At 38.0% G+C, this 25,806-nt stretch overlaps 1 protein-coding gene across 9 annotated transcripts in view; it reads left to right on the forward strand.

The window, feature by feature from the left end:
- Nucleotides 1-25,806, forward strand: part of camta1a (calmodulin binding transcription activator 1a) — a 1,224,644-nt gene that overhangs the window by 52,081 nt on the left and 1,146,757 nt on the right. For all 9 annotated transcript variants that reach the window (XM_073032065.1, XM_073032068.1, XM_073032066.1 and 6 more), the window contains exon 2: nt 5,563-5,681. In XM_073032065.1, the coding sequence (XP_072888166.1) occupies nt 5,563-5,681 (119 nt within the window). The remainder of the gene's footprint in view (nt 1-5,562; nt 5,682-25,806) is intronic.

The following is a 25,806-nucleotide window of genomic DNA, read 5'->3' on the forward strand; positions in this document are numbered from 1 at the left end:
TAAGTAGAGGGAACACACACCAATCCTCATTGAGGGATCAGAAGCGGAAAGGATGAGGATTTTCAAGTTCCTGGGTGTCAATATCTGAGGATCTATCCTGGGTCCGACATATTGATACAAAGAAGGCACAACAGTGGATATATTTCTTGAGAAGTTTGAAGGAAATTAGTATATCATCAAAAACAATCTCAGATTTCTACAGATGTACCATGGAGAACACTGTAACTGGCTGCATCACCTTCTGGTCTGGAGGGTCACTGCACAGGATCAGTAAACCTCTAGAATGTTGTAAACTCAGCCAGTTCTATCATGGGCACTTGTCTCTCCAGCACCCAGGACACCTTCAAAAGGTGATGCCTCAAAAAGGCAGCATCCATCATCAAGGACACCAATCATCCAGGACATGCCCTTTCTCACACCTTATACCTCTTCCTCAATGGTAGAAACAAGAGTCGGAATACACACACTCAATGTTTCAGGTACAGCATCTTCCTCTCTGCCATCAGATTTCTAACTGGACAATGAAGACATGAACACTTCCTTAGTATCTTTCCCCCCCTCTCTTTTTGTAGTACTTATCCAATTTATTTTTATATATACTTTTTGTAATTTATAGTTTTTATTATTGTATTGCAATGTACTGCAAATGCAAAGCAACAGATTTCATGACATATACCGGTGATATTAAATCTGATTCTGATTAATTCAAAAGATGTTGAAATCTTTTGGGTAAGGGGAATACGGTAATAGATGGCTAGTTTGACTTCTGGTGACATAATGAACCACAAGAGCTTTAAATTTGCTGAGAACTACTTATTGTTCTTTATAATATATGGTCTGCTGAGAAGTTTTTTTCATTTAACCCTGATACAGTGGAAATGCTGAGCATGGTAGAGGTGTAGTAATTCAGAGGAAAAGATACACATTTATCATATGATACTGTAGACTTTCAGGTTCTTTGCAGTTTTGTAATATAAAAACAATTTTAATACATTGCCAGGAAATATTTGTCACAGGATAATCAATATCTTAGAGTGGATTACAGGGCAGGCATTTAAGGGATACATTCAGTAATTATTTGTAAGTATAATCTGCACTGCATCAGAATTCACTGAATGGCATATGTGGTAAAACCATCATATAACAGACCAAGGGTCCCTTGTTTAATTCATAGCCTCATTGAGTTTGCTGAGTCAGCTGTAGCATAACTTGGTGTGCTAAAATCCATCTCTGAGCCCCAACCTTGGGGCTGAGAAGTCTGCAATTATTTAAATTCTAGCTCTTGTGTCTGCTAATGAGCTAATGTAAAGAATGGTGCAGATGAAATTGGGCTGACTGTGCTACCTATCGTTGTGTAGTGTTAATATTTGTCATCTAGACTTGAGTATAAAGAATGGCCTTTTCCTCTTGTATCTGTGGGTTTCTGTCATGGTAATGAGATTGTAATTTAACAAGGGAAGGAAAGTCGTTTCTTTTATTCCATTGAAAGAACTACCCAGTGTCATTAAACATTATAATATTTGCCAAATGACTGAGGTTTTTAATATTATCAAAAAGTTTTTAAGGCAGCTGTTGCTCTTTGTTATGAAGTATGACATGTTTCCTGATGAGGGATCAAGTTTCTAGTAATGCCATTGAAATCACGTTTATATTTTTAATTATTGGAAAACTAGGAATAATATTTGGTTTGCAATGAGATAACAAATTAACGGACCAAAGCTCAAATGTGCAGAAAGCCATTAAAGTCCTGCAATTCTAGAACACTTGCGCATCCTTGAACGATTGTTGTCTATGTTGGTACTTACCTAGAGGTACAGGATCACCTGTACTCCTTCACAGCAGCTTTTGTGGAGAACTTAATTTTGTCCAAGTGCTTTTGTTTGTGACTGGGAATTTCTCTAAAGGAGCAAGGTTAGTCAGCTGGTAAGTTGAATGTTGATTATAATGCTGGGAATTGAGAATGCCATTAACTTACATTTGATTGTTCCTATAATTTATTTAAAAATATCCCTAGCTGTTTCATAGAACTTTTCAAACTAAGCCATGATGTAAAATCACAAAGAAATAATGGACAAATGTTGACAACTGTAGTCAGTAAGATAGATTTCAAGCTATCTGTCTTTTAGCGAGCTGGAGAGATTTTGGGAGGCCTTGGCAGCTGCAAGGCACTGTTCAGATTCTGATTGATTTATCACATGTGCATTGAAATATATAGTGAAATGCACTGGAAACATGAGGAAAAACTTCTTCACACAGAGAGTGGTGAATCTGTGGAATTCTCTGCCACAGGAAACAGTTGAGGCCAGTTCATTGGCTATATTTAAGAGGAAGTTAGGTATGGCCCTTGTGGCTAAAGGGATCAGGGGGTATGGAGAGAAAGCAGGTACAGGGTTCTGAGTTGGATGATCAGCCATGATCATACTGAATGGTGGTGCAGGCTCGAAGGGCTGAATGGCCTACTCCTGCACCTATTTTCTATGTTTCTATGTTTCTATTATTTGTGTAAACAACAGCACACCCAAGGATCTGCTGGGGGCAAACTACAAGTGGTACAACACATTTTGGTGCCAATATAGCATGCCCACCATGTTCAGCAGAATAACACGAACAGCAGCAACAAACAGGAAAAAAAAACAACAGCAAAACAAGCCCCTTTACCAAACTCCCAACATGCATGTACACATGCACATACATGCAGGCCTTCAAACTCAGGACAGGTTGACTCTGGGCCTCCATTCTTCCTCCTAGACTCTTAAGACTTGCAGACATTGAGAATTCAGGCTCCAGTCCTTGGCCCAGACTCTCAGAAATTGGGTTCTCAACCTCTGGACAAGCTGACTCATGGGCTTTGATCTTTGGACTTGTATCTCTGGATTCATAGACTTTTGGCCTTCGACATGTGAGTATCAAAACCATGACTTACAGGTTTGACCTTTGGATCTCCAATCTGGTGGGGGAGAGCCACAAGCCCATTTGACTTCCACCCATATGGACCTCCAGCTCGAGACTTGCCAACCTAGGGATTGCTGGTTCATCTCAGTGCCTACCACCTAACCTCTGGGATCACTGACATTTGAGAGTGCTCTGACCTGGATGGAATCTTAATACCACCTCTTCCCCCTGACTTTTCACTTACTGCCCCTCTCCGGCATCCCTGTCTCTAAACACTTAGCTGATCTCTAACTCACTGCGCTGTCCCCAAAACAATTCCAATGAACCTTAAAAAAAAAAGTAAGTCTGAGCGATGCAGGTTAGTGTAATAAGTTGCAGAAAGCTCAAATGTTGTTTTGATAACAGAAAAAAAGCACAGAAATGCAAACTGGATATTTTCTAAACACCAATGCAATCAATTTTAAAAATTGCATTTGTCTATTAAATCCATAAATTTCTACTGTAACATTGCAGTTAATTAGTGTTTTACATACTCTTTAGCAAGTATCATTTTGGTTTTGTAATTTATAATGTTGCAATTACTTGTTTATAGTTAAAGTGCTATTTTAAATTTATTTCATATCTGTAAAGGAATATGATTCAAGTTTATTCATTGAATCAAGTGTATTCATTATAGTATCACCTATTAAGTTAATGTGGTTTGTTTTGTCTTGATTTGATAATATAACAGTTGTCAAGGTGCTTCAAAGTTCAAAGTAAATATATTATCAAAGTACATGTGTCACCATCTACTACTCCAAAATTAATTTTCATGTGGGCATTCACGTTAAATACAAAGAATTTGTAAGTGAGTCCATGGGTTCTGTAACCAGTTAAGAGTTGCTGTGAGTGAAGTTTTCCCCCTGGTTCAAGAGCCTGATGGTTGAGGGGAAATAACTGTACCTGAACTTGGTGGTGTGGGATCAGAGGCCTCTGTACCTCTTTTCTGATGGTGGCAGCAGCAGAAAGAGAGCATGACCTGGATGATGGGTGCTGCTGGTCTTTGACAGCACTCCTTGTAGGTGTGCTCAGTGGTGGGGAGGACTGTATCCACTACGTTTTGTAGGCTTTTCCATTCAAGAGCATTGATGCTTCTGTACCAGGCCTTGAAACAACCATTCAGCATACTCTCCACCACAGTTCTTTAGAAGTTTATCAAAGTTTTTGTGACACACCGAATCTTTACAAACTTCTAAGAAAGGGGCATTGCTATGCATCCTTTGTAATGACAGTTACATGCTGGGCTCAGGACAGATCCTCTGAAATCATAATAACATTTCTTAATTTGCAACTTCATTTGACCTCCATGACCATAAAATTTAATTATCAAGTAAAGATGTCCACAGTTATAAGTATTATCCGGATCTCTGTTACTAATGTGTTGAGGGATGTCATTAGAGGTCAGGATCGGGATTGTCTGTGATGACTCCAATATTTAAGTTGCTGCTGAGATTCTCATTTATGACTTGCTGTCTACTTAAATTAGTTTGGGAAAGCAGTCTGACAACTACAGAAGTATACTATGTTGATGTTGAACAGAAGGCGCAAAAGAAATTTGAATTTTCTTACAGAGCATTTTATTTCTTATTTACTAATTGTATTTGAATATAATGAGTCCATAAGTGTGCTGGAGGACATGGTGAAGGGATGGCAATACATTTCCATTACAATTACGTGGGTCTTGGGTGTTAACTTGCATCTCTTTTCCAACCTTAGTTGGAAAATGACTTAATTTAAACAATGGAAAATTTTTATGACCACTATATAATACAGGGAACGTAACACAAGTATGTGCAACAGTACACTTTTATTGTCATTATATTTTTAATATAAAATATGTAACATAATTTTCAGTATTTTTAGATTGAAAAATAAAACTGGGCACTGTGACTAAAATGGATAGTAAATTTACTTGTTTGAAATTTATTTTCTTTGCTTTAACTGTGGATTGTATTTATTGTGGTAAAGTGCCATTAAACAGCTTTTAAAGTAAATGTAGAAGTATAGTATAGCTTCAGGATGGAGTTACAATATAACACATGAAATTAGAATCTCTTCACTACTCACTTTTTTGTTCTTGTTAATTATAACTATTTTTCTGAACTTAAATTGATAATCAATATGAACTTGCCAAAAACGTATACAGAGTAATAAACTGGTAGAAGAGCTCAGGAAGACAAGCCGAGCAGTATGTTTTTTTTTACTCCAGATTCTTGGACTCTTGTGTCTCTATTATACATTTTCTTCAATAAGATAAACAATTGAATGCATTCAGTTTCAGTGGGGAGGTGGTATGATGACAATATTTTCAGCTAAGTGTGGCTTGCAAGTCAATATCCATCAGCTTTATTTGGGGTTGTGACCCACACTTCAGGGAGCCTTTTTCTAGTTAATTACAGGTAATAAGTTCATGTTCTTGCAGCAGTCATGGCAAGTTACTCTTGTATTTTGTAGCTGGTGTGTAGTGCAGTCACAGTGCACTGGTGATGGAGGGAGTGAATGTTCCATTGAATCATCCATAATGTCATTCAAGATGGAGCATATTCCCAGGTTGGACTGGCCCTCCCCTGCTCTTTATGTGACTTAAGTTTCTTGATTGGTCAGTAATTTGTATGATTTTGCTAATTTCAGATGATCATGGAAACAGCAATGGCAGTCATGTGAAAATATTCTTGCCCAAGAAATTACTAGAATGTCTACCGAAATGTTCTGCTTTACCAAAGGAAAGACACCGCTGGAACACAAATGAGGTAATGTGTTTGTTTCTACTGACTCCACTAGATTATAAGTAGCCTTTTAATGTTTCATCTGTCCATTTCGCTGAAGGTTTTGTATTGGGTTGTGTGGTTATTTGCTATAGAAGGAATGGGTGGCAAATGGAAGGAGAGCTATAAAATTTCATGGATAGCTCTCACTAAAAAGCAGAAAACTGCTTTTGAACAGAGAAGTTCACTGGTTTTACCTCCTGACCAATACAATGATTCCAACTGGAATCGAGTAATCAACATTTGAACTTGTAGGAATACAATTAAGCCTGCAAGCACAGGTAATTGTGCAATAGTGCTCCTATATGGTGGTTTGTTTACCCTTGGCCCATTTCTTCTTTCTATTCTTTTAGTGACTTGATTGAAACAGTTCAGTGAAAATTGCTTCTTTGGGTTTATGATAACTTGCCACAGTGTGTTTGTATGCTTAAATTCTTATTTTTGCATTGCTAATTACAGTCATCTTAACAGCTTCGTAAGAGAGATTTTCTAAATGCATTGTCCAATTCCTTACATTAACATGATCTTATGGCATTTCAGTCTAGGCTATTCTGGGATTGATTTTTAAACCTATTACTTTACCAACAAGCCTGCTCGTACATAGCTGTTGATTATAAAATACAGGCGATGACTATTCAAGTGGTAGACCTTCAGTTTCTCATGTATAGTCTGTGATAACCAAACTTAATGTAAACACAATAGCCTTTGCTACATTGTTCATGATGTAGTTTGAAATGCTTGGTGTCAGTTATGAGATTTCTTGCAAATGTAGCTTCATTTTTTAAATTCACCCTGTTGGTCAAAGAGGGTCTTTTCTCATATGATTTATCTGCTTGAAGATTTTTGTCTTATTTATGTTGAAAATCTGAATCAAATGTGGAAAACAGTGTTAAATTAATTCATTGAAACTTTCCAATGGAAGTGATCTCAATTATCACAAGGAATTAAATTGCATTCTTAAGTGTGAAGTAATAGCCTTCAAAGATAATCTGGTTTTATTGATGAGTGTCCATTTATTAATGCATTTTATGGCCGAGAATGCAGAGTAGATAGTTGAATCTTGCTTTTGATTATATTAATAGACAGTGATGAGTTCATACTGTTTCTATAAGAAGGTGTCAAATTAACATAGCAGTTATATTTGCTGTACCTGTTATCAAGATGACAATTTGTTTCATTATAAAAGCACCTTGTCATTTTCACTGATTGCTGAAGCTTTTACTGGTGGGGTTAGTTGTCTTTTTTGTATAATGTAACTTATATAGTGGGATGGTTGATTATACAGGCAGTCCCCAGGTTTCATAAGGGTCTGTTCCTGACAACTGTCTGTAAGCCAATTTCTCTGAGAATGTTGGTTTTCTATAGTAACCCAGATTGTATTACTTTGCTATAATTCTTTCATTTTATTGATTAATCATCCTTACAATACTTATAGTCAAACTAATGGAATATTAGGCCCTCCATCAGTTGGGTCAACCACAGATGTTGCATCCCAGCCATTTGTAAGTATGCAAGCCAGGGATGTATGACATAGAGAGCAAGCTGTTATCCATGCAATAGACTGCTCATCACCATGCAGCCAATGAATTCAAAGGAATGGCAGCAAGTGATACAGTTTGGCACCAGCGACATTGCAGGAGTTGCCAGTCAGCATTCAACTCAGAGTCTCCAGCTCTGGATTTTTCCCCAGACTTTACTCCTGAAGCCTTCCCAATAACTGGGTATAGCCACAAGCAGTGGAAGTTTGAGATCAGAGTTTTCCTTCTAGATGAGCTGCCAGTCATGGATAATGAGCTCCACCTGCCCAGAACATCCGGTTTTTAAGGCTTCAGTAGTTCACCTTTGTCCCTTCTCCTGTCAGTAGAAACAGTTTTGCTGGGCTTAGTCACTCAGTTGGACTTGTTTGTCAGAGGCTATTTGAGACACATGGCATTAGAAGCTTCTAATAGGTAGAAGGAGCTTATCTCCACTAACACTGCCTCCCACCCACCCCTGCCAGGCTATGACAACCTTAAGGAACCAAATGGAATATATTGATTAATGAATACCATGAAAATGCCATTATATGGGAGAATTTACATAAAGTTACATTTCAGTAAGTTAGGAATTTACAATTTGCGGTGTCTCTGTATTTTAAATTTCTTGATTTAATATGTATGCTCAGTGGTTGTGATTTGAAATTGAAGCTGACGACTAAAAGAAATTTCACTCTGTTCAAGTAAGATGGTGACAAGACATCAACTACCATGTAAAGAAATCTGAATAAAATTTTGTGAAGTTACTGATTTTTCTCCCTTAAATTTATTTGGATTTTTATCTATTTGGGTTACTTTCTGTATTACTTTTTGTTCATACTGTCATATTCATATTTTCATAATACACTGATTCAAGTGCAAACTGTGGAATAAGAGAATATATTCAGCTTCAGTACATAAATGTGCCAATTAGCACAATTAAGCAGGGTTACAGGTATAGATGTAAATGTAGCCAATGCCAGTTATCTGACTGCCAGCCAGAACTCTTATGACAAAGTGTGGCTGTGTTAAAGAGCTAATTTCAAACTTTCAGCAAGGAATAGAAGTAATAACAGCTTAGTTTAAAGAGTGTTTTAGTTAGTTTAAAATATCCCAAGCAATTTCGCAATGGCACAGTAAGACATTTGTTCTCAATGGTCCAAAAGGTTAGATTTGAAGTTCGGAAATGAAGGAAGATGTTTTGGGAGGGATTTCCAGAGTATGGCTGTCAGCAGTGGATTAAGGAAATTGGGGACAGCAAGAGGCCATGTTTGGCTACACTTAAAGTTTGTAGATGGTTGTGTTGCAGAGGAAGAGGCCAAAGCTACAAAGGGATTTAAACAAGATTAAAACAAATTAAAAATGTATACTTTAATCAGAAATGATCATCAGCTTAGTGCAATGAAGAGTTTCAAGAGCAATAGAGAACAAGGAAACTCTAATAATCATTCATGAAATTACTTGAATCCATTTGCTTATTTGACTAATTTTAAGGGGAGGAGTGCACAAATTAGGGATGCACTAAGTTTTTGGTCTTTTCCTTGTCTCAACACTTTCTTTATGATAACAAAATGGCAACTTGGGAATCTGGGAAAAGACTCAGGAAGTTCAGTGTTAACTGATCCATGTGACAAGGTCTTATTCTGGAAATATACTTTCCAGATTTACTTGATTTGATGTGTTGGGGAGGTCATGTAGCCAAAGCAGGTTGAGAAATGCATCAATATTTTGTTAATTTTTTTTTTGGGTGATTTCTGACTAGTTATATTATCCTTGTTTTAGCCATCCACATAGTGTTCCCATGGTTTGTACCAATAAGCATAAAATTGAACAAGTTTTAAACATTTTTCATTTTCTTAACTCAAAGAATAGGTGCATGTGTTTTCTAGAAAGTCAAACAGTAAAGGAGTAGAAAATATGGATATGATCTGAAAACTCTCATTAATTTCAGCCTATTTATTATACTGTAAGCATGTAACCCATTTTTTTTTTCATTCAAGTCACAAGGAATGTAGTAAAAATTGAGCTCCATGCAAAACTACTCAAAATTATGGACGGGAAATACTTAATAGAAATCAATAGTTTGAATTGTTTGTTCAGGCACTGTATCCTTTGTCTTCTGAATCACCTGCTATACAACAGTATTGTTGTGTCTGATTGACAACAAAATTGTTTTATTCGGGCTCACATTTGATACTGAATAGGAATGCTTTGTCTCTTGGACTTGTTCATAAATTTGGCATTTGGATTTTACAAGGATGTCGAATAAAAGGTACAAATCAGTTTGAATTCCCTTGATCACTGATAGAGTATAATTGATTTTCTGTATGCATTGCCGATTTAGCTTTGGTTGAAAGCTCTTAACAGCAATGTGTAAAACAATGTTTCAGAGAACCATATTTCTCTGAATGTCTGGTTATGGGTCATCTTGTTTGATTTCAATGTTAAAATCAAAGAAAGCTGTGAAAGTCGATAAGTATATTTACAAAAATGTACACTCAGTGGCCACTTTATTAGGTTCAGGAGTGGAACCTGCTGTGGTCCTCTTCTTCTGTAGCTCATTCATTTCAAGATTCAATGTGTTGTGCATTCAGAGGTGCTTTTCTTTTGTAACGTATGATTATTTGAGTTACTGTTGCCTTCCTGTCAGCTTGAACCAGACTTGTCATTCTCCTCTGATCTCTCTTATAAACAAGGCGATTTTGCTCACAGAATTGCCACTTACTGGATGTATTTTATTTTCTCAATGTTCTCTGTAAACTCCCATGAAAATCCCAAGAGATGAGCAGTTTCTTGGAAACTCAAACCACCCTGTCTGGCACCAGTATCATTCCGTTGTCAAAGTCACTTGGATAACATTTCTTTCCCCATTCTGATGTTTGGTCTGAACACAAATGAACCTCTTGACCATGTTTGCATGCTTTTATGCATTGAGTTGATTGGCTGATTTGATACTTACATTAATGAACAAGTATACCTAATAAAGTTGCCACCAAGTGTGCTGGATAGATGGGGACTATATGAAAGATTACTTGTGAAAGTAAAGACAAAATCACTGTCAGAACCTGCAGATTGTGATTACAATAAGCATTAGCTGTATAATGCAGCATCTAAATATGTGTGTTGTAGTTATTGAAATAACTTCATGTTGCAACATGCCACTTTTTGTGATTTACAGAGTTTTTACATGGTTAATAAGTTCCACACCTTTTGAAAGTAATTTGGGTAAAAAAGGGAGAGGAGATTTTTTATAAAATTGTTTTATTTTCAAATAGAAGATTCATAGGCTCCAATAATGCATCACCTTTTACATTAAAAGTGGAAAATGTTCTTGAAATAAGAGAATGCTGTTAAGCCAACAAGTGGAAAGAAGTGGATTGTTTGATTTCATATTGGAATATACAAACATTTGTTCTGATAAGGTGTCTGGATGTATTATTGTCTTGTGATATAACAAAATCTAGTTGGATATTCCAATAAATATGCATACATTTTAAATTCCTATTCTTGCTTGCATATAACATTCTGATTTAAGACTTAGCTGTGGTAAAATCAATGTTTTTCAAACGACAGCATTAAAGAAATATTAGAGTAGGTAGAAATGTTTTCCAGGTTTGAAAGACAGAATGCCAGATGGATTCAATCTGGCAGTTTGGGAGATGAGGAATATTAAAAACAAGAGCTGCACATAGTCTGCAGGTTAATGTGAATGTCAACATCGAGTGAATCAAAATGCATGACCTACCAGTTGGGAGTGGCGATATCTCTGCTGTCCATATGTATAGTCTCAATTTGAGATATCCTAGAGAGCAGTGAATTTTCAAGAATAGGATTGAAGGACAAGTGAATAGTTCATTGTACTTGTTATCTTTGCAAGTTCTATTCAAATCCAGCCAAAGAGTGTTGCCGCCTATGAGTTCTCTGCAATGTACCATTCCACAAATCTCCGTTGACAATGAATTAGTAATTAACAATTCCTATCCTTAAAAGGATCGAATCATCCAGGGAATTATGGACATGTCAGTTTAAAGTTCTAAGTTCAAGATAAATTCACTTTCTTGTGGCAACAAAGAAATATGATCAAATCAATGTAAAAAGAATACACAAAGACAGGCAAACAACCAATGTGCAACAAAGATGAACTGTGCAAATATAAAAGATCAAATCCGCCAGAGAAAGCAGGATATCCCAGTGGCCACACATTTTAATTTCACGTCCCATTCCCATTCTGATATGTCTATCCAAGGCCTCTTCTACTGTCAAGATGAAGCCACACTCAGGTTGGAGGAACAACACCTTATATACCGGCTGGGTAGCCTCCAACCTGATGACTTGAACATTGACTTCTCTAACTTCTGTTAATGCCCCTCCTCCCCTTCTTACCCCATCCCTGATTTATTTATTTTTTCCCTCTCCCCCTTTTTTTCTTTCTCTGCCCATCACTCTGCCTGTTCTCCATCTCCCTCTGGGGCTCCCCTCCCCCTTTATTTCTCCCTAGGCCTCCCGTCCCATGATCCTTTCCCTTCTCCGGCTCTGTATCCCTTTTGCCAATCACCTTTCCAACTTTTAGCTTCACCTCACCCCCTGCAGTCTTCTCCTATCATTTCGCATTTCCCCCCCTTCCTACTTTCAAATCTCTTACTATCTTTTCTTTCAGTTAGTCCTGACGAAGGGTCTCAGCCTGAAACGTCGACAGTGCTTCTCCCTATAGATGCTGCCTGGCCTGCTGCGTTCCACCAGCATTTTGTGTGTGATACTGAGAACATGTTGCAGAGTCCATTGAACATTGGTAATAGGAAGTAATAATGGAATTCCAACTAAAAGAATGAACAGAATAACATGTAGAAAGCAAAAAAATAATAATAAACTGTCAGGATGAATTTCAAAATAGAAAACCTTAACTAAATGTTACAAAAATTTGAATTGACTATGATAAAACTTTGGATATAATTTGTGTAGATTTCAAAAGGCTTTAGATAAGGTACATCATTGTAGACCAATGAGTAAAGTTAGAGAATGGGAAGTCAATGGACAGTAGTATAATGGATTACCTACTGGCTTCAAGTTGGAAAGCAGAGGGTTTGAATAAAATATTCACTGTTAAAGTGGGACCTCTTTGGTTTACAATTTAACAATTTACACTTTTAGTGGTGGGCATGATATGTTGGCACCAGAAGCATGGTAATATTCGAGGGCTGCTCCCAACACATCTTCGGACTGTGTTGGTTGTTTACACAAGCAGTGCATTTCACTGCATGCTTTGATGTGATAAGTAAAAGTAATCTTTAATCTTTGTTTAATCACTGATAGGCCATATTTTTTCCTGATGCAGGCTTTTGATCCAAGATGCCGATACTACTTTTCCTCCCACAGATGCTGCTTAATCTGTCTGTTGAGTTCTTCCAGCAGGCTGTCATTTATTTTTCCTTTTGGTTTTTGTGTTTTGCAGGAATATATTTTCTGCAAATTATTCATAATTTATTTAAGTGCTAGCCCTTGTTGAATCACCTTCATATCTTTCAGGGTATTTTCTTAATCAATAATAGCTAACTTTTCTCTTGCACCTTCATAACTGCCTTTGTTTAGAATCTAAAGCCCCTAGTTTTGGTTTGAAGCGCATTATTTTCAAACACAATATTGTCTATTATGCTCTCCCTATTCGTCCCTTGAGTCCTTTATCAGGAATGTTACCAATTAACATGTTCTTATTGCCACTACATTTTTCCGAGTTGATTCTTCAATATGTCAGTCTAAACACCATCTTGTATACATTCCATAAATTTGTCTTCCATCTTGTTACAACTAATTTGATTTGTCTAATACACACACACACACACACACACACACACACACACACACACACACACACACACACACACACACACACACACACACACACACACACACACACACACACACACACACACACACACACACGGTACTTCATGATTTCTGCATTATCTAGATTGCATGGACATCTAATTTACAGATATGTTTTGCGGAATATTGCAACTATTTCTTAGTCTATGGATAACTCTTGCCAATGTTTTCAGCCCATTACTGATTCTTAGTTAGACCCAAACCTACTCTAATTCTACATTTAGACCCAAACCTACTCTAATTCTACATTTAGACCCAAACCTACTCTAATTCTACATTCATCTGCTAGGCCAAGATAATTTCTCACTACTTAAACTATCTTACACTTATTAATAATGCCACACAACCTCTTCCAAACAAGCTGTGCCAGTGTCAAAGATAGGTCACTAATTCAGAAAGTTCAAGTTAACTAAAGTTGTAAAATTCAGCCTTAAATCCTGTAAGCTGTAGTGTATCCAGACAGAAGATGAAGTATTGTTCTTCAAGCTTGTGTAGGGCCTCATTGTACCCATGCAGGAGGCATACTGGTATGTTAGAGTGGGATGGAAATTCAAGCAACAGGAAACATGTCATTGCTCCTTCAGAGTGAACACAGGATTTCTGCAAAGCGTGTGGTTCTGCCAGTATAGAGACCACATTTTGAATACAGCACATTACACTTAGTTGGAAGAAGCTGCTTCACATGGAAAGAATATTTGGGTCCCTAGATGTTGGGAAGGGAAGAAGTGAATAGTTAGGTTCATGGCTTGCAGTTGCAAGAGGATATTAGCTCTGTTTCTCTTCTCACAAATGTGGTGTAATGTGCTGAATATTTTCAACACTTGTTTTTGGTTTAAGTTTTCAGCATCTGCAGCTTTTATTTGATTTTTAGTGCATTCTGACATTGAGTGTTGTTTGGAGTTTTCACATTTTCCTTGTGACCACATGGGTTTTCTTGGTGCTCTGGTTTCTTCCTACATCCTATATGTGGGTTTGTATGTTAATTAGGAGCTACAAACTGCCAGTGTGTACAGGTGATTTGGTAAAATCTGTGGGTAACTGATGGGGATGGGGGGGGGAGAGAATTAGAAAAAAATGGGGTTAGTACTTAAGTAAGTTAGTTAAGTTAGTAAGTACTTGAGAACCAGTACTGAGTTGGTGAAAGTAATACAAATCAAATTTAATGAATGGAAACATATTCCAGAGTAGAATTTCCTCATGTGTTTATGTTAATGCTTTGTGCTGAAATCAAGGCTGAGTTTCAGAGCCTAAGGAATGATTGAATAGATGGACTTTGCACATTTGTCCTGGTCCTGTAATCAGGTATCTGTCACATAAAATGGTTCATTTAATCAAGGGTGTAGTGTTTAGCTCCCAAGAAGTTGACTAGAATCCCTTAACTTACTCAAGTGCAAGGGTTGAGCCTTGACTGACAAACAGAGGTGGGTGATTAGACTAGTAGGGGCGTATTTGAAATTTCCCCTGTAGTTGTATTATTTTCTTCTACTTTCCCAAGTATCTTTTTATCACTCTTAAAAACTTCTTCGTGTTTCACTTGTAGGTAAACAGTGGTGGACCTCATTTTTAACAGATTACAGGTTATATATGCGTAGAGTTATGTAAATAGATTTTGACATGATATGGAGGTATCTTCGATTTTTTTTCCTAATAGCTCCTTATCTTAAGTAAGAGGAAAATGGCTAGATGACTGATCAGTTACCTGAGTTGTTCAAGATAAACTAGCAAAGATACTATCACACTTTATTGTTTTAACAGAAGTATTCTTTCATTGCATTTTATTTATTGATGTGCAAACTTATTTTTGTTTTGTTTGGTGCTCGATGTGAACTTACTTTTGCTTTGGTTGATGTATGACATGAGACGTTTAATGCTTGGTGCAATGTGAGAACTGGTTGGTTCTGAGAAGAATTTTCTGGTAGAAATAGAAGCAAGTTAAAAGGAATTTGGACAGAGAATTCAATTGCAGAGGAACCAGTAGAGGAGACCTCTGCCATTATGACCATTCAGGCTGTGGAAATTTGCAAATTCCCTACCCAGAAATTTGAGATACAGAATAACATTCACTCTCACAGATTTCTCCATCCCCTTCTCACTTCATCATTTTCTCCACTCTGGCCTCTTACCTCTTCTCACCGCCCCATCTCCTCCCCCTGGTGCCCCTCCTCCTTTCCTTTCTCTCATGATCCACCCTTCACTCCTATTAGATTCCTTCTCTGGCCCTTTGTCACATCACCTCCGACTCACCTGGCTTCACCTATAACCTTCTGGCTTGTCCTCCTCATCCTCCCACCAACTTTTTATTCTGGCTTCTTCCCCCTTCCTTTCCAGTCCTGATGAAAATTCTCAACTTGGCTGAAGGATGGATGCCATTGGGAGCTGAACACCCAAGGATATACAGTGTATCGGAAAGATAGGTTAGTAGGTAGAGGGGGTGGTGTGACCCTGTGTATAAGAAGTAATATTAAATCATTAGAAAGGGATGACATAGGATCAGAAGGTGTAGAGTCTCTATGGATTGAATTAAGAAATGGTAAGGGTAAAAAAACCCTTGTATACAGTTGTATACAGGCCTCCAAACAGCAGCCAGGATTACCAATCACAGCAAGAGATAGAAAAAGCATGTCAGAAAGGCAATGTCATGATAATTGTTGGGGATTTTAACATGAAAGTGAATTGGGAAAACCAGGGCAGTACTGGACCTTGAGAGAGAATTTGTAGAATGTCTAAGGGATGACTTTTTAGAATAGCTTGCTTATGAGCCTACTAGAGGATTGGCTGTGCTGGACTGGGTATTGTGCAATGATCTGGAGGTGATAAGAGAGTTTAAGATTAAGGAACCCTCAGGGAACAGTGATCACAATATGATTGAGTTCTCTTTGAAATCTGAGAAGGAGAAACTAAATTCCAATGTGTCAGTATTTAGGGGTCACAGTTTAAGGATAAAGGGGAAGCCTTTTAGGACTGAGATGAGGAAAAACTTCTTCACACAGAGTGGTGAATCTGTGGAATTCTCTGCCACAGGAAACAGTTGAGGCTGGTTCATTGGCTATATTTAAGAGGAAGTTAGATATGGCCCTTGTGGCTAAAGGGATCGGGGGTATGGAGAGAAAGCAGGTACAGGGTTCTGAGTTGGATGATCAGCCATGATCATACTGAATGGCGGTGCAGGCTCAAAGGGCCAAATGGCCTACTCCTGCACCTATTTTCTATGTTTCTATGTTTCAGTGAAATAAAGGAAATTACAATGGCATGAGAGGGGAAATGGCCAAGGATGACTGGAAAGAGACACTGGCAGGAAACAATGGCTGGAGTTTCTGCAAAAAAGGAGGAAAGTGCAAGGCAGGTATATTCCAAATAAGAAGAAATTTTCCAATGGAAGAAAGGCACTACTGTGGCTGACAAGTGAAGTCAGAGCCAAAGTAAAAGCGAAAGAGGGCATACAAGGAAGCCAAAGCTAGTGGGAAGATAGAGGATTGGGAAGCTTTTAAAAACTTGCAGAAGGAAACTAAGAAGGTCATTATGAAGGAAAGATGAATTATGAAAGGAAGCTGGTGACTAGTATCAAAGAAGATATAAAAGCTTTTTAAAGTATATAGACAGATAAAAGAGAGTAGATATAGGGCCAGAAAATGACACTGGAGATATTGTAATGAGAGACATAGAGATATCAGAGGAACTAAATGTGTATTTTAGAAGACATCTGTAGTATATGGGATATTTAGGAGTGTCAGGGAGGGAAAGTATGTTTAGTGAAAATTACGACTGGGAAGGTGCTTAGGAAGCTTAATGGTCTGAGGGTGGATAAATCTCCTGGACCTGATGGAATGCACCTTCAGATTTTGAAGGAAGTAGCTGGAGAGATAGCGGAGGCATTAGCAATGATCTTTCAAGAATTGATAGATTCTGGCATTGTACCGCATGACTGGAAAATTGCAAATGTTACTCAGTTATTCAAGAAGGGTGGGAGGCAGCAGAAAGGAAACTATAGACCTGTTAGCCTGACATCAGTGGTTGGGAATTTGTTGGAATCAATTGTCATGGATGAGATTATGGAGTACCTGGAGCACATGACAAGATAGGTCAAAGCCGGCATGGTTTCCTGAAAGAAAAATCCTGCCTGTCTAACCTACTGCAAATTTTTGAGAAAATTACAAGCAGGGTAGACAAAGGAGATACAGTAAATGTGGTGTACTCAGATCTTCAGAAGGCCCTTGATAAGGTGTCGCACGTGAGGCTGCTTAGCAAGATAAGAGCCCATGTATTTATAGGGAAGTTACTAGCATGGGTGGAGCATTAGATGATCGGCAGAAAACAGAGAGTAGGAATAAAGAGATCCTATTCAGGTTGCCTGCTGGTTACCAGTTGAGTTCCACTGTGTTTTACGATGTATGTCAATGATTTGGACTATGGGATTATTGGATTTGTGCCTCAATTTACTAATGATACAAAGATAGGTGGAGGAGCAAGTAGTGTTGAGGAAACAGAGATTCTGCAGAGAGACTTGGATAGTTTAGGGGAATGAAATGCAATTTTGTAAAGTGTATGGTCATGCACTTTGGTGGAAGAAATAAATAGGCAGACTATTAGTTAGCTAGGGAGATAATTCAAAATGCAAAAATGCAAAGGAGTCCTTGTGTAGGATACCCTAAAGGTTAACTTCCAGGATGAGTCGATAGTGAAGAAGGCAAATGCAATGATGGCATTCATTTCTAGAGGTATAGAATAAAAGAACAAGGATGTGATGTTGAGGCTGTGTAAGGCACTCATGAGACCACACTTGGAGTATTGTGTGCAGATTTGGGCTCCTGATTTAAGAAAGGAGATACTGAAATTGGAGAGGGTTCAAAGAAGATTCATGAAAATGATTCCGGGAACGAAAAGGTTACCGTATGAGGAATGTCTGGCTGCTCTTGGGCTGTATTCCCTGGAGTTCAGGAGAATGAGGGGAGATCTCATAGAAACATTCCGAATATTAAAAGGCCTGAACAGAACAGATATGGCAAAGTTATTTCTCATGGTAGGTGAGTCTAGGACAAGAAGGCATGACTTCAGGATTGAAGGATGCCCATTTAGAACAGAGATGTGGAGAAATTACTTTAGTCAGAGGGTGGTAAATTTGTTACCACGAGTGGCTGTGGAGACTAAGTCATTGGGTGTATTTAAGGGAGAGATAGATCGGTTCTTGATTAGCCAGGGCATCAAAGGGTATGGAAAGAAGGCAGGGGAGTGGGGATGACTGGAAGAATTGGATCAGCCCATGATTGAATGGGCAAACAGACTCGATGGGACAAATGGCCTACTTCTGCTCCTATGTATTATGGTCTTATGGTCAGCCCAAAATGTTGATTGTTTATTTTTTTCCATAGATTCTGTCTGACCTGCTGAGTTCAGTCAGCATTTTTATGTGCCGTTCTCAGAAATGTGTTTCTTGGGAGGTGGACAGGGAAAGTAAATAAATCAACACAATTTGATTTTTCCAGACTTTATGCATGCGCAGATTATGTAGCTAGTTTTCTAGGAGCACAAAGCCTCCACCCATAATGTCGGGTTTGCCTGCAGAGGAATGGGTATGGAGACTTTGGAGGTAAGTGGGAAGGTTGCATGACTATTACTAAGCCAGGAATTTGGATGTCATTTTATTGGAGGGGCATTTAGGTCATAAAGAGCAGCAGGAGTAGATCAGGTAGGTCTGTGGGATAGAAAGTGAGAGGAGGACTGGCAGGAATTGCATATTCTATTGTCAAAATTGGGTAAAATAAGAAATATTTGCTTGATCATACACTGATGCAAATATATTAATCAGAATGTAATATTAAGTTCCATGACTGTAAGATATTTCAAGTCAAATACAGATCTTATCAAAAAGGAGAATCAGTATTCTGCATTCTGCATGTGGTTGAAGTATCAAAAAGGCATGTTACTCACTGTTTACTTGGAGACATTCTCTTATTTTGTGTCAGAATGTTTGTTTAGATCCCACACCACAGACTTGAGGACAGAAATGCAGCTTCACATTCCAGTGCAAAACCAATGATATGTGGAGCTTCAATTTTTTGGATGAGGCAGTATATTTGGATGACCCAGTATATTCACGTGGGTGCACATTGTGAAAGATCATGTGATATTCTTCAGGGGAAAGCAAGCAAGTAGTTTCTGTCTGATAGCTGACATTTATCCCTCAGCCAACTCTGGTAAAATAGAAAGTCTGATTATGGTCTTGTCGATGGAGCTTGCATTGTGCAAATTGGGAGTTGCGTGTTCTACATTACAAAGATACTTTTGTTTTGGTGTTGCAAGTTATAGGTATACTCTGGGAATTCTGAATTTCTGGAGACATCAGCATCATGAAAAGAAAAACTGTTAACTTTTCAGGCTTTAGGCCCTTCATTGGAACTGGAAAAGTGAGAAAACAAGTTAGCTGCAAGAGGGTTGAGTAAGGGATGGATGGAACAAGAAGATTGTTTCTGATTAAATGAAGCCAGGATTGCTGTAGAGATAAGTTGTTGATGAAACTGTGTTGCTGTGTTAGTAAGAGTGAGAAGTGTGGGGATGTGGGAGAGAAAAGAGAGGTATAATAGCTAGGCACCATAGATCAGAGCTGTAGGAAATACCTAGTGGATAAGGCAGTGTTCCTGGAGAATGTAGAAACTGGGTTTAATATTTAAAAAAAAGCGTTTCAGGATGTATATTGTATACATTTCTCTACATATTAAATGAACCTTTGAACCTAATGGAGTCCTTCACTAGCCTTCACTAATCAGAAATAGCCAGTTCTGATATAAATTGAGAAATTTGTATAATGTTTCTTCAGTGTAGAGAGAAGAACAAACAAATTATGAGTACCTAACAGAGTACAGTCGGCCCTCTTTATCCGCGGATTTCGCATGCGCGATCAGGAAAACATGGAAGTTCTCTCTTCAGCACTCATTGTTTGAGTATGTATGGACTACGTTTTCTTGTCATTGTTCCCTAAACAATACGGTATAACAACTATTTACATAGCATTTACATTGTACAGGCAGTCCCCGGGTTACGTATGAGTTCCGTTCCTGAGTCCGTCTTTTAGTCAGATTTGTACGTAAGTCGGAACAAGTACATCCGGTATTATTTAGTGTCAGTTAGTCAAACATTTGTCTTAGTATATAGTATATATTTTACCTTTCTATACATATAAAACACTTAAGAAATGTATGTATTCTAATAATTAAACCATTGCGTTGCTTAGTAATAATTGTAGCTTTCATTGGGCAGGGCCTTTCACCAAGCTCCATTATTCTCACTTTATGCGTTATCCTTTAAAATTGTTCTGATCGTTGACCGACTGTAGCCTAACGCTTTTCCAATGACCGATGGTGTTTCACCTCTTTCCAAATGCTTTATTATTTCCACTTTATTTTCAATCGCGATCGCTTCCTGTCAACGGAACAGAAACACTGTGGGCGGCAGGTCCCAAGCTCTGCCGGGTCCTAAGGACCACCGCACTAAATTCCCCGGGTCCTAAACTTCACCACACTGAGACAGGTTAAATGGGACAAGTGGGAGCTGTGCTGGGTTTGGGTATTTGATCCTCCATGATATTCTGTGTTGGAATTTAAACTGGAGGTGGCAGTGTTTTTTTTTACGAGGTTGAGTTGCGAGCTTGACATCAACCCGGCACGGATGGTACGGGAGTCACTGGATCCACATCAACCCGGCCCGGGAGCGGTCTGTCGCTAAATTGAACTCGGGAACCTCCGTTCTCCAGCCTGGTGCTGATCTCATTGCGCCACCAGCCGAGCGGGGGGGGTGGGGGGGGGAGCGGTCAGGGTGAATCTTACTAAGAAAAATTTAAGCCAAATACAAAGTTAAACACTCAACACAGTGTCAACGGCAACGACTTAAAATAGCGGATGGCATCGCGATCTGACTTAAAATGGCGGACGGCGTTCTCCTTCCTCGGTCTGTAAGTACGTGTCGTCTGTAAGTCGAACGTTCGTAACTCGGGGACTACCTGTATTAGGTATTATAAGTAATCTAGAGATGATTTAAAAGTACAGGCAGTCCCCGGGTTGTGAACGAGTACCATTCCTGAGTCCGTCTTTAAATTGGATTTGAAGTCGGAACAGTACATCCGGTATTATTTAGCGTCAGTTAGTCAAAAGTTTATCTTTGTATATAGTATATATTTTATCTTTCTATGAAATAAAACAATTAAGAAACATAGGTATTTCAATAATTAAACCATTGCGTTGCTTAGTAATACTTGTAGCTTTCATCAGGGCAGGGCCTTTCAAATGCTCCATTAAAATTGTTCCAATTGTTGACCGACTGTAGCCTAATGCTTTTCCAGTGACCGATAGCGTTTCACCTCTTTCCGATCACTTTATTACTTGCATTTTATTTTCAATCGTGATTGTGATTATTTTCGTGAACAGAAACACTGCGGATTCAAAGCTGCGCCAGGTCCTAATGTCCACCGCACTGAGACAGGTTAAATAAGGGACTTGAGCATCTGCGATTTTTGGTATCCGCGAGGGGTCCTGGAACCAGTCGCCCGCGGATAAGGAGGGCCAACTGTACAGTCAAGTTGGAAGTGCAAGTAAACTCTTGCCTCACCTGGGGAGGGATAGCTTGAGTCCCTGGATAATAGGAAGGGGAAAGGTAAAGGCAAAGTGCTGTATCACAAAGTTTTAGTGTCTTAATCATAAATGCTGTTCTTGTGGTTAAAAATGTATAGTTGTGAGCATGACCCTGTCTATTCAAACTGGAAAGGGGGGAATACAGTGCCTACATGAAGCCAATTATTACTGTCTGTAAAGAGTTTGTCCATCCACTCCATGCCCACTTGGGTTTCCTCAGAGTGCTCCATTTTCTTCCCACATTCCTAAGACATGTAGTAGATTAATTAGTCACATGTGTAATTGAACAGTGCGGGTTCATTGTGCCAGAAGGAGCTGTTATCATGCTGTATTTCTAAATAAAATAAACATAAAATCTGGAAATAATGAAAATGATAATGTACCTCACCTAATAAATACCATGTCTTCTTGTACACTACTCTTTATAAGGTACCTTACTGAAAGCAATGCACAAAAAATGTTGGAGGAACTCAGAAGGTCAGGCAGCACCTATAGAAATGAATGAACAATTGACATTTTGGGCCAAGATCCTCCTTCAGGATCTTACTAAAAGCATTCAGGAATTATAAATATACTATGTCAATGGGTTTCCTCCTGACTCTGTTTGAGGACCTGTTATTTGTTATTCTCACCCAAATAAATTAGGCACTATTATTCCACTACTCAGCACTGCACTGATTAGCAACCCCCCCTTTTTAAAAAATTTCTTTTGGCCTTTTCTTCTGGCACATTGAATAACCTAGAGTATAGAATTTCTAGTTCCTGATCATGTTTCCCTAATAGCTGCAAAATCAAATTAATTATTTCTATTTGTGCATTATTTCTATTATAATGCAGACAAAATTCTTGATACTAGAAGATTAAAAATGCAACTCTAAACAGTATTGCAAATTTTACTGGAACTTCTGTTGCACCCTTCACCACTTCAGCTTGGGTGCATGGATTTCTAAAATCCCCATTTAGTTATTAACTCATCTAACCCAAATGAACTTATTTGCATGAACCAATTTGTGAAGATTTTGTCATTCAAAACTCTGTTTAAGTATCATCAAAATCTAAAATTAGTCATTTGAAGAAAATATCTTCAGTATGTTTTATAGACAATTTTGTTTATTGATGCTATCCTTTCTTGCTGAACTGTATTTTGCCCTGTTTTATAATTTATGATTTGTTATTATGAATAATGAATTAACTTGTTAAAAAGTATATATTCCTTAAGCTCTGGATGCTTGAGGTGGAGATTAAAAAAATGATTGATATTCTTGAGCAGTCAAGTTTGCACTGATTTTTGGTTGACCTGTTGACAAGGATATGAATTGCCTTCACTTCTGTTTTGCAGGGTAGGACACATAACAATGTCTGTCGTAGTTTAGGTAAAATTGCTTTTTTAATGAAGTGTTCCCTACTGATATAATCTTTTACAGAGGAATGAATCTATAGGCCAATGGGAATAGAATGTTCAAATTATACCAACCTGTTAACTCGTCATGTTTTCAGCTAGCAATTTGCTGACATGATGTGTTTCCAGTGACCGAACTCAATGCCAATATACGGAAAAAAATAATAAAACATTATACACGGAAGCCTTTCGTTGAATCTATCATTTCTTTTACAGCGTATACTCTTTTGAAAGATCCTTTTAAATTTCTTCTCACTGTTTTCCTCAGATAACCATAATATTACAGTTCAAAGCCTGTCATATGCAGAATTGTCCCTTTATGCCAATTCATTTCAGTGATGGTTAGTAATATTTTAATTAAGTATTCCATTTGGAGCAGCAATAATGAGTTGGCAAGCTGTACAGTTGCAGAAACAGAATGAATTGGTGCCCTTGGTTAGGGCACCAGCATGCTTATATTCTATTGATTACAATTCAAGCAGAGCAATGACAACTGTTAATCAATGCAAGGGTATTAGATTCGTATCTTTAAGTAGAAGTGTCAAAGAATGCTGCAAAACTTTATTAACCTTACAAGCAAACAAAGTTCAAGTCAATTTAGGTGAAAAGCAATCAATTGGAATTTGTTCTAAGTGCTACTTATTTTACTTTTTCTGGGTTGCTGTTTTTGATTTGAGTAGTTGACTAGATTTCACAACTAAACATGGGCTTCTGATTTTCAGTCTTTGGTCTATCAATATATTACACAGTGATATATGTTTTACTGGCAAAAAAATCATCTATATATATTAATAAAATGAAGTTATTGGAAACAAATATAAACTACATTTTAAATTTCTCAAACTTTAATCAAGTCTTTGATTCTTTATTCATCTCATGAACAAACTTGACTATACTGCTCTCCATTTTTTTTCTGTCCACTTCATTAATATTAATTGTAAATAGTTGAGGGCTCTGAAGAAATCCCTGTGGTACTCTATTAGTAACAATCCACCTGCCTAAAAAGACTTGCTTCAATACATTCTACTTAATGCCATTTAATTAGCCTTCTTTCTATGCTAACCCTTTGAAGTCTATTTTGTGTAATAACCTTTGGCAAAATAAAATGTTTTACTTATTGGGATTCCCCTTTATTCAATCTGATCGCCGCATCTTTAAAACACTCTGATTTGCCAGATATTTTCTGTTGATAAATCTATGTTGACTCTACCTAATCATGTTTTGATTTTCTAAATTTATTACAACATCTTGTTGACAACTAATGTAGGCTATTTGTTATATTATTCCCAATGTTCTCTTGCTTCTTAATTGAATAGTTATGGAAGAATTAGTGCATCCCATTCTGTTAGGACAATTCTAGAATCCCATGTATTTGTGAAATTCATCACTAATTCATCAATCCCTGCAACCACCTCTTAAAACAATTGGCAAAGGCTATATCATATCTAGGAGTATTGTCTGTTTATAATCCTCTAAATTTTTTAGTAATTTCCTTTGCCAATATGTATGATTTACATTCCTATCAACGAACCCTTGGTTTTGCACCTATTTTTGATCCATTTATGTGTCATCTACAGTGAACACAAGTACAAAATATTTATTTGATGACTTAGGCCTTTGTACTTCTCATTTTCTGCTGCATTTCTCTCTGTGGTGTTCAGATTTATATTTGTGGTCTACCAAGCTTTTGACAGTCCCTCTGTATACAGTATGTGACAACAATAAACCAATTTCAATTCCATTTTTTAGCTAGCTGTATAAACTAGTAGTTTTTCCTTGCTGATTTAAATTTAGTTTTCTCAGTCTTCATTTTTTTTGTCATTTGTTCTTGCTTTTTATAATTCTCTATGGAAACATAAGCCTTTAAAATAATATCCAAATCCTCGTATCCATCTTCATTTTGAGGTATAGATCAACTTTATTCGTCAGTTTTATTTCTCAAATATAATATTTTTATAAAGTCTAAAATGTTTCTTAAAATTTTGCTATTGTTTATCTACTGGCAAAATCTTCTGTTCTAATTTCTCACTTACATTTGCCAGTCATTTCTATGAGCAGCAAAAAATCTGCTTGAAAAAAAACCAATGGGTCATGCTGCATCTGTAGTGGTGAGTGTGCAAGCAATTCTTAATGTTTTAGGTTGAAGTCCTGCATCATGGAGGAAGGGTGAATGTTCATGGGCAAATGGAGCCAGGTAGAAGGAGAGAGAGGTGTGAAGTTGCCTCCACCTATCATCCTCTTGTGTCCATCTTCCAATCTTGCAACTCCACTCCTCCACCCCCCACCTCACCCAAAATCTGACTATATCTGCCCATCACACTTCATTCCTCCTTAGTCTATCAATCAGTTACTGGTTTTTGTCTCATATATCTCACTCCCCCCTCCCCCCCTCTCCCCCCTATCTCCCCCACTCCCCTCCTCCTCTACCCCTATCTCCCCCACTCCCCTCCTCCTCTACCCTCCTCTCTCCTCCACCCCTCCCCTCCCCACCCCTCTCTCTCTACACCCCTCTCTCCCCTACCCCTCCTCCCTCCTCTCTCTACCCCCTCTACCCCCTCTCTCTACCCCTCTCTCTACCCCTCTCTCTACCCCCTCTCTCTCCCACCCCCCCGCCCTCCTTTCTCACTATACTAGCTATCTTCCTTCTCTAATCGGTCCTGATGCAGGGGTTTGACCTGAAAAGTCACTCGTTCCTTTCC

Source organism: Hemitrygon akajei, chromosome 29 (assembly GCF_048418815.1).
Source record: "Hemitrygon akajei chromosome 29, sHemAka1.3, whole genome shotgun sequence".
NCBI lineage: Eukaryota > Metazoa > Chordata > Chondrichthyes > Myliobatiformes > Dasyatidae > Hemitrygon > Hemitrygon akajei.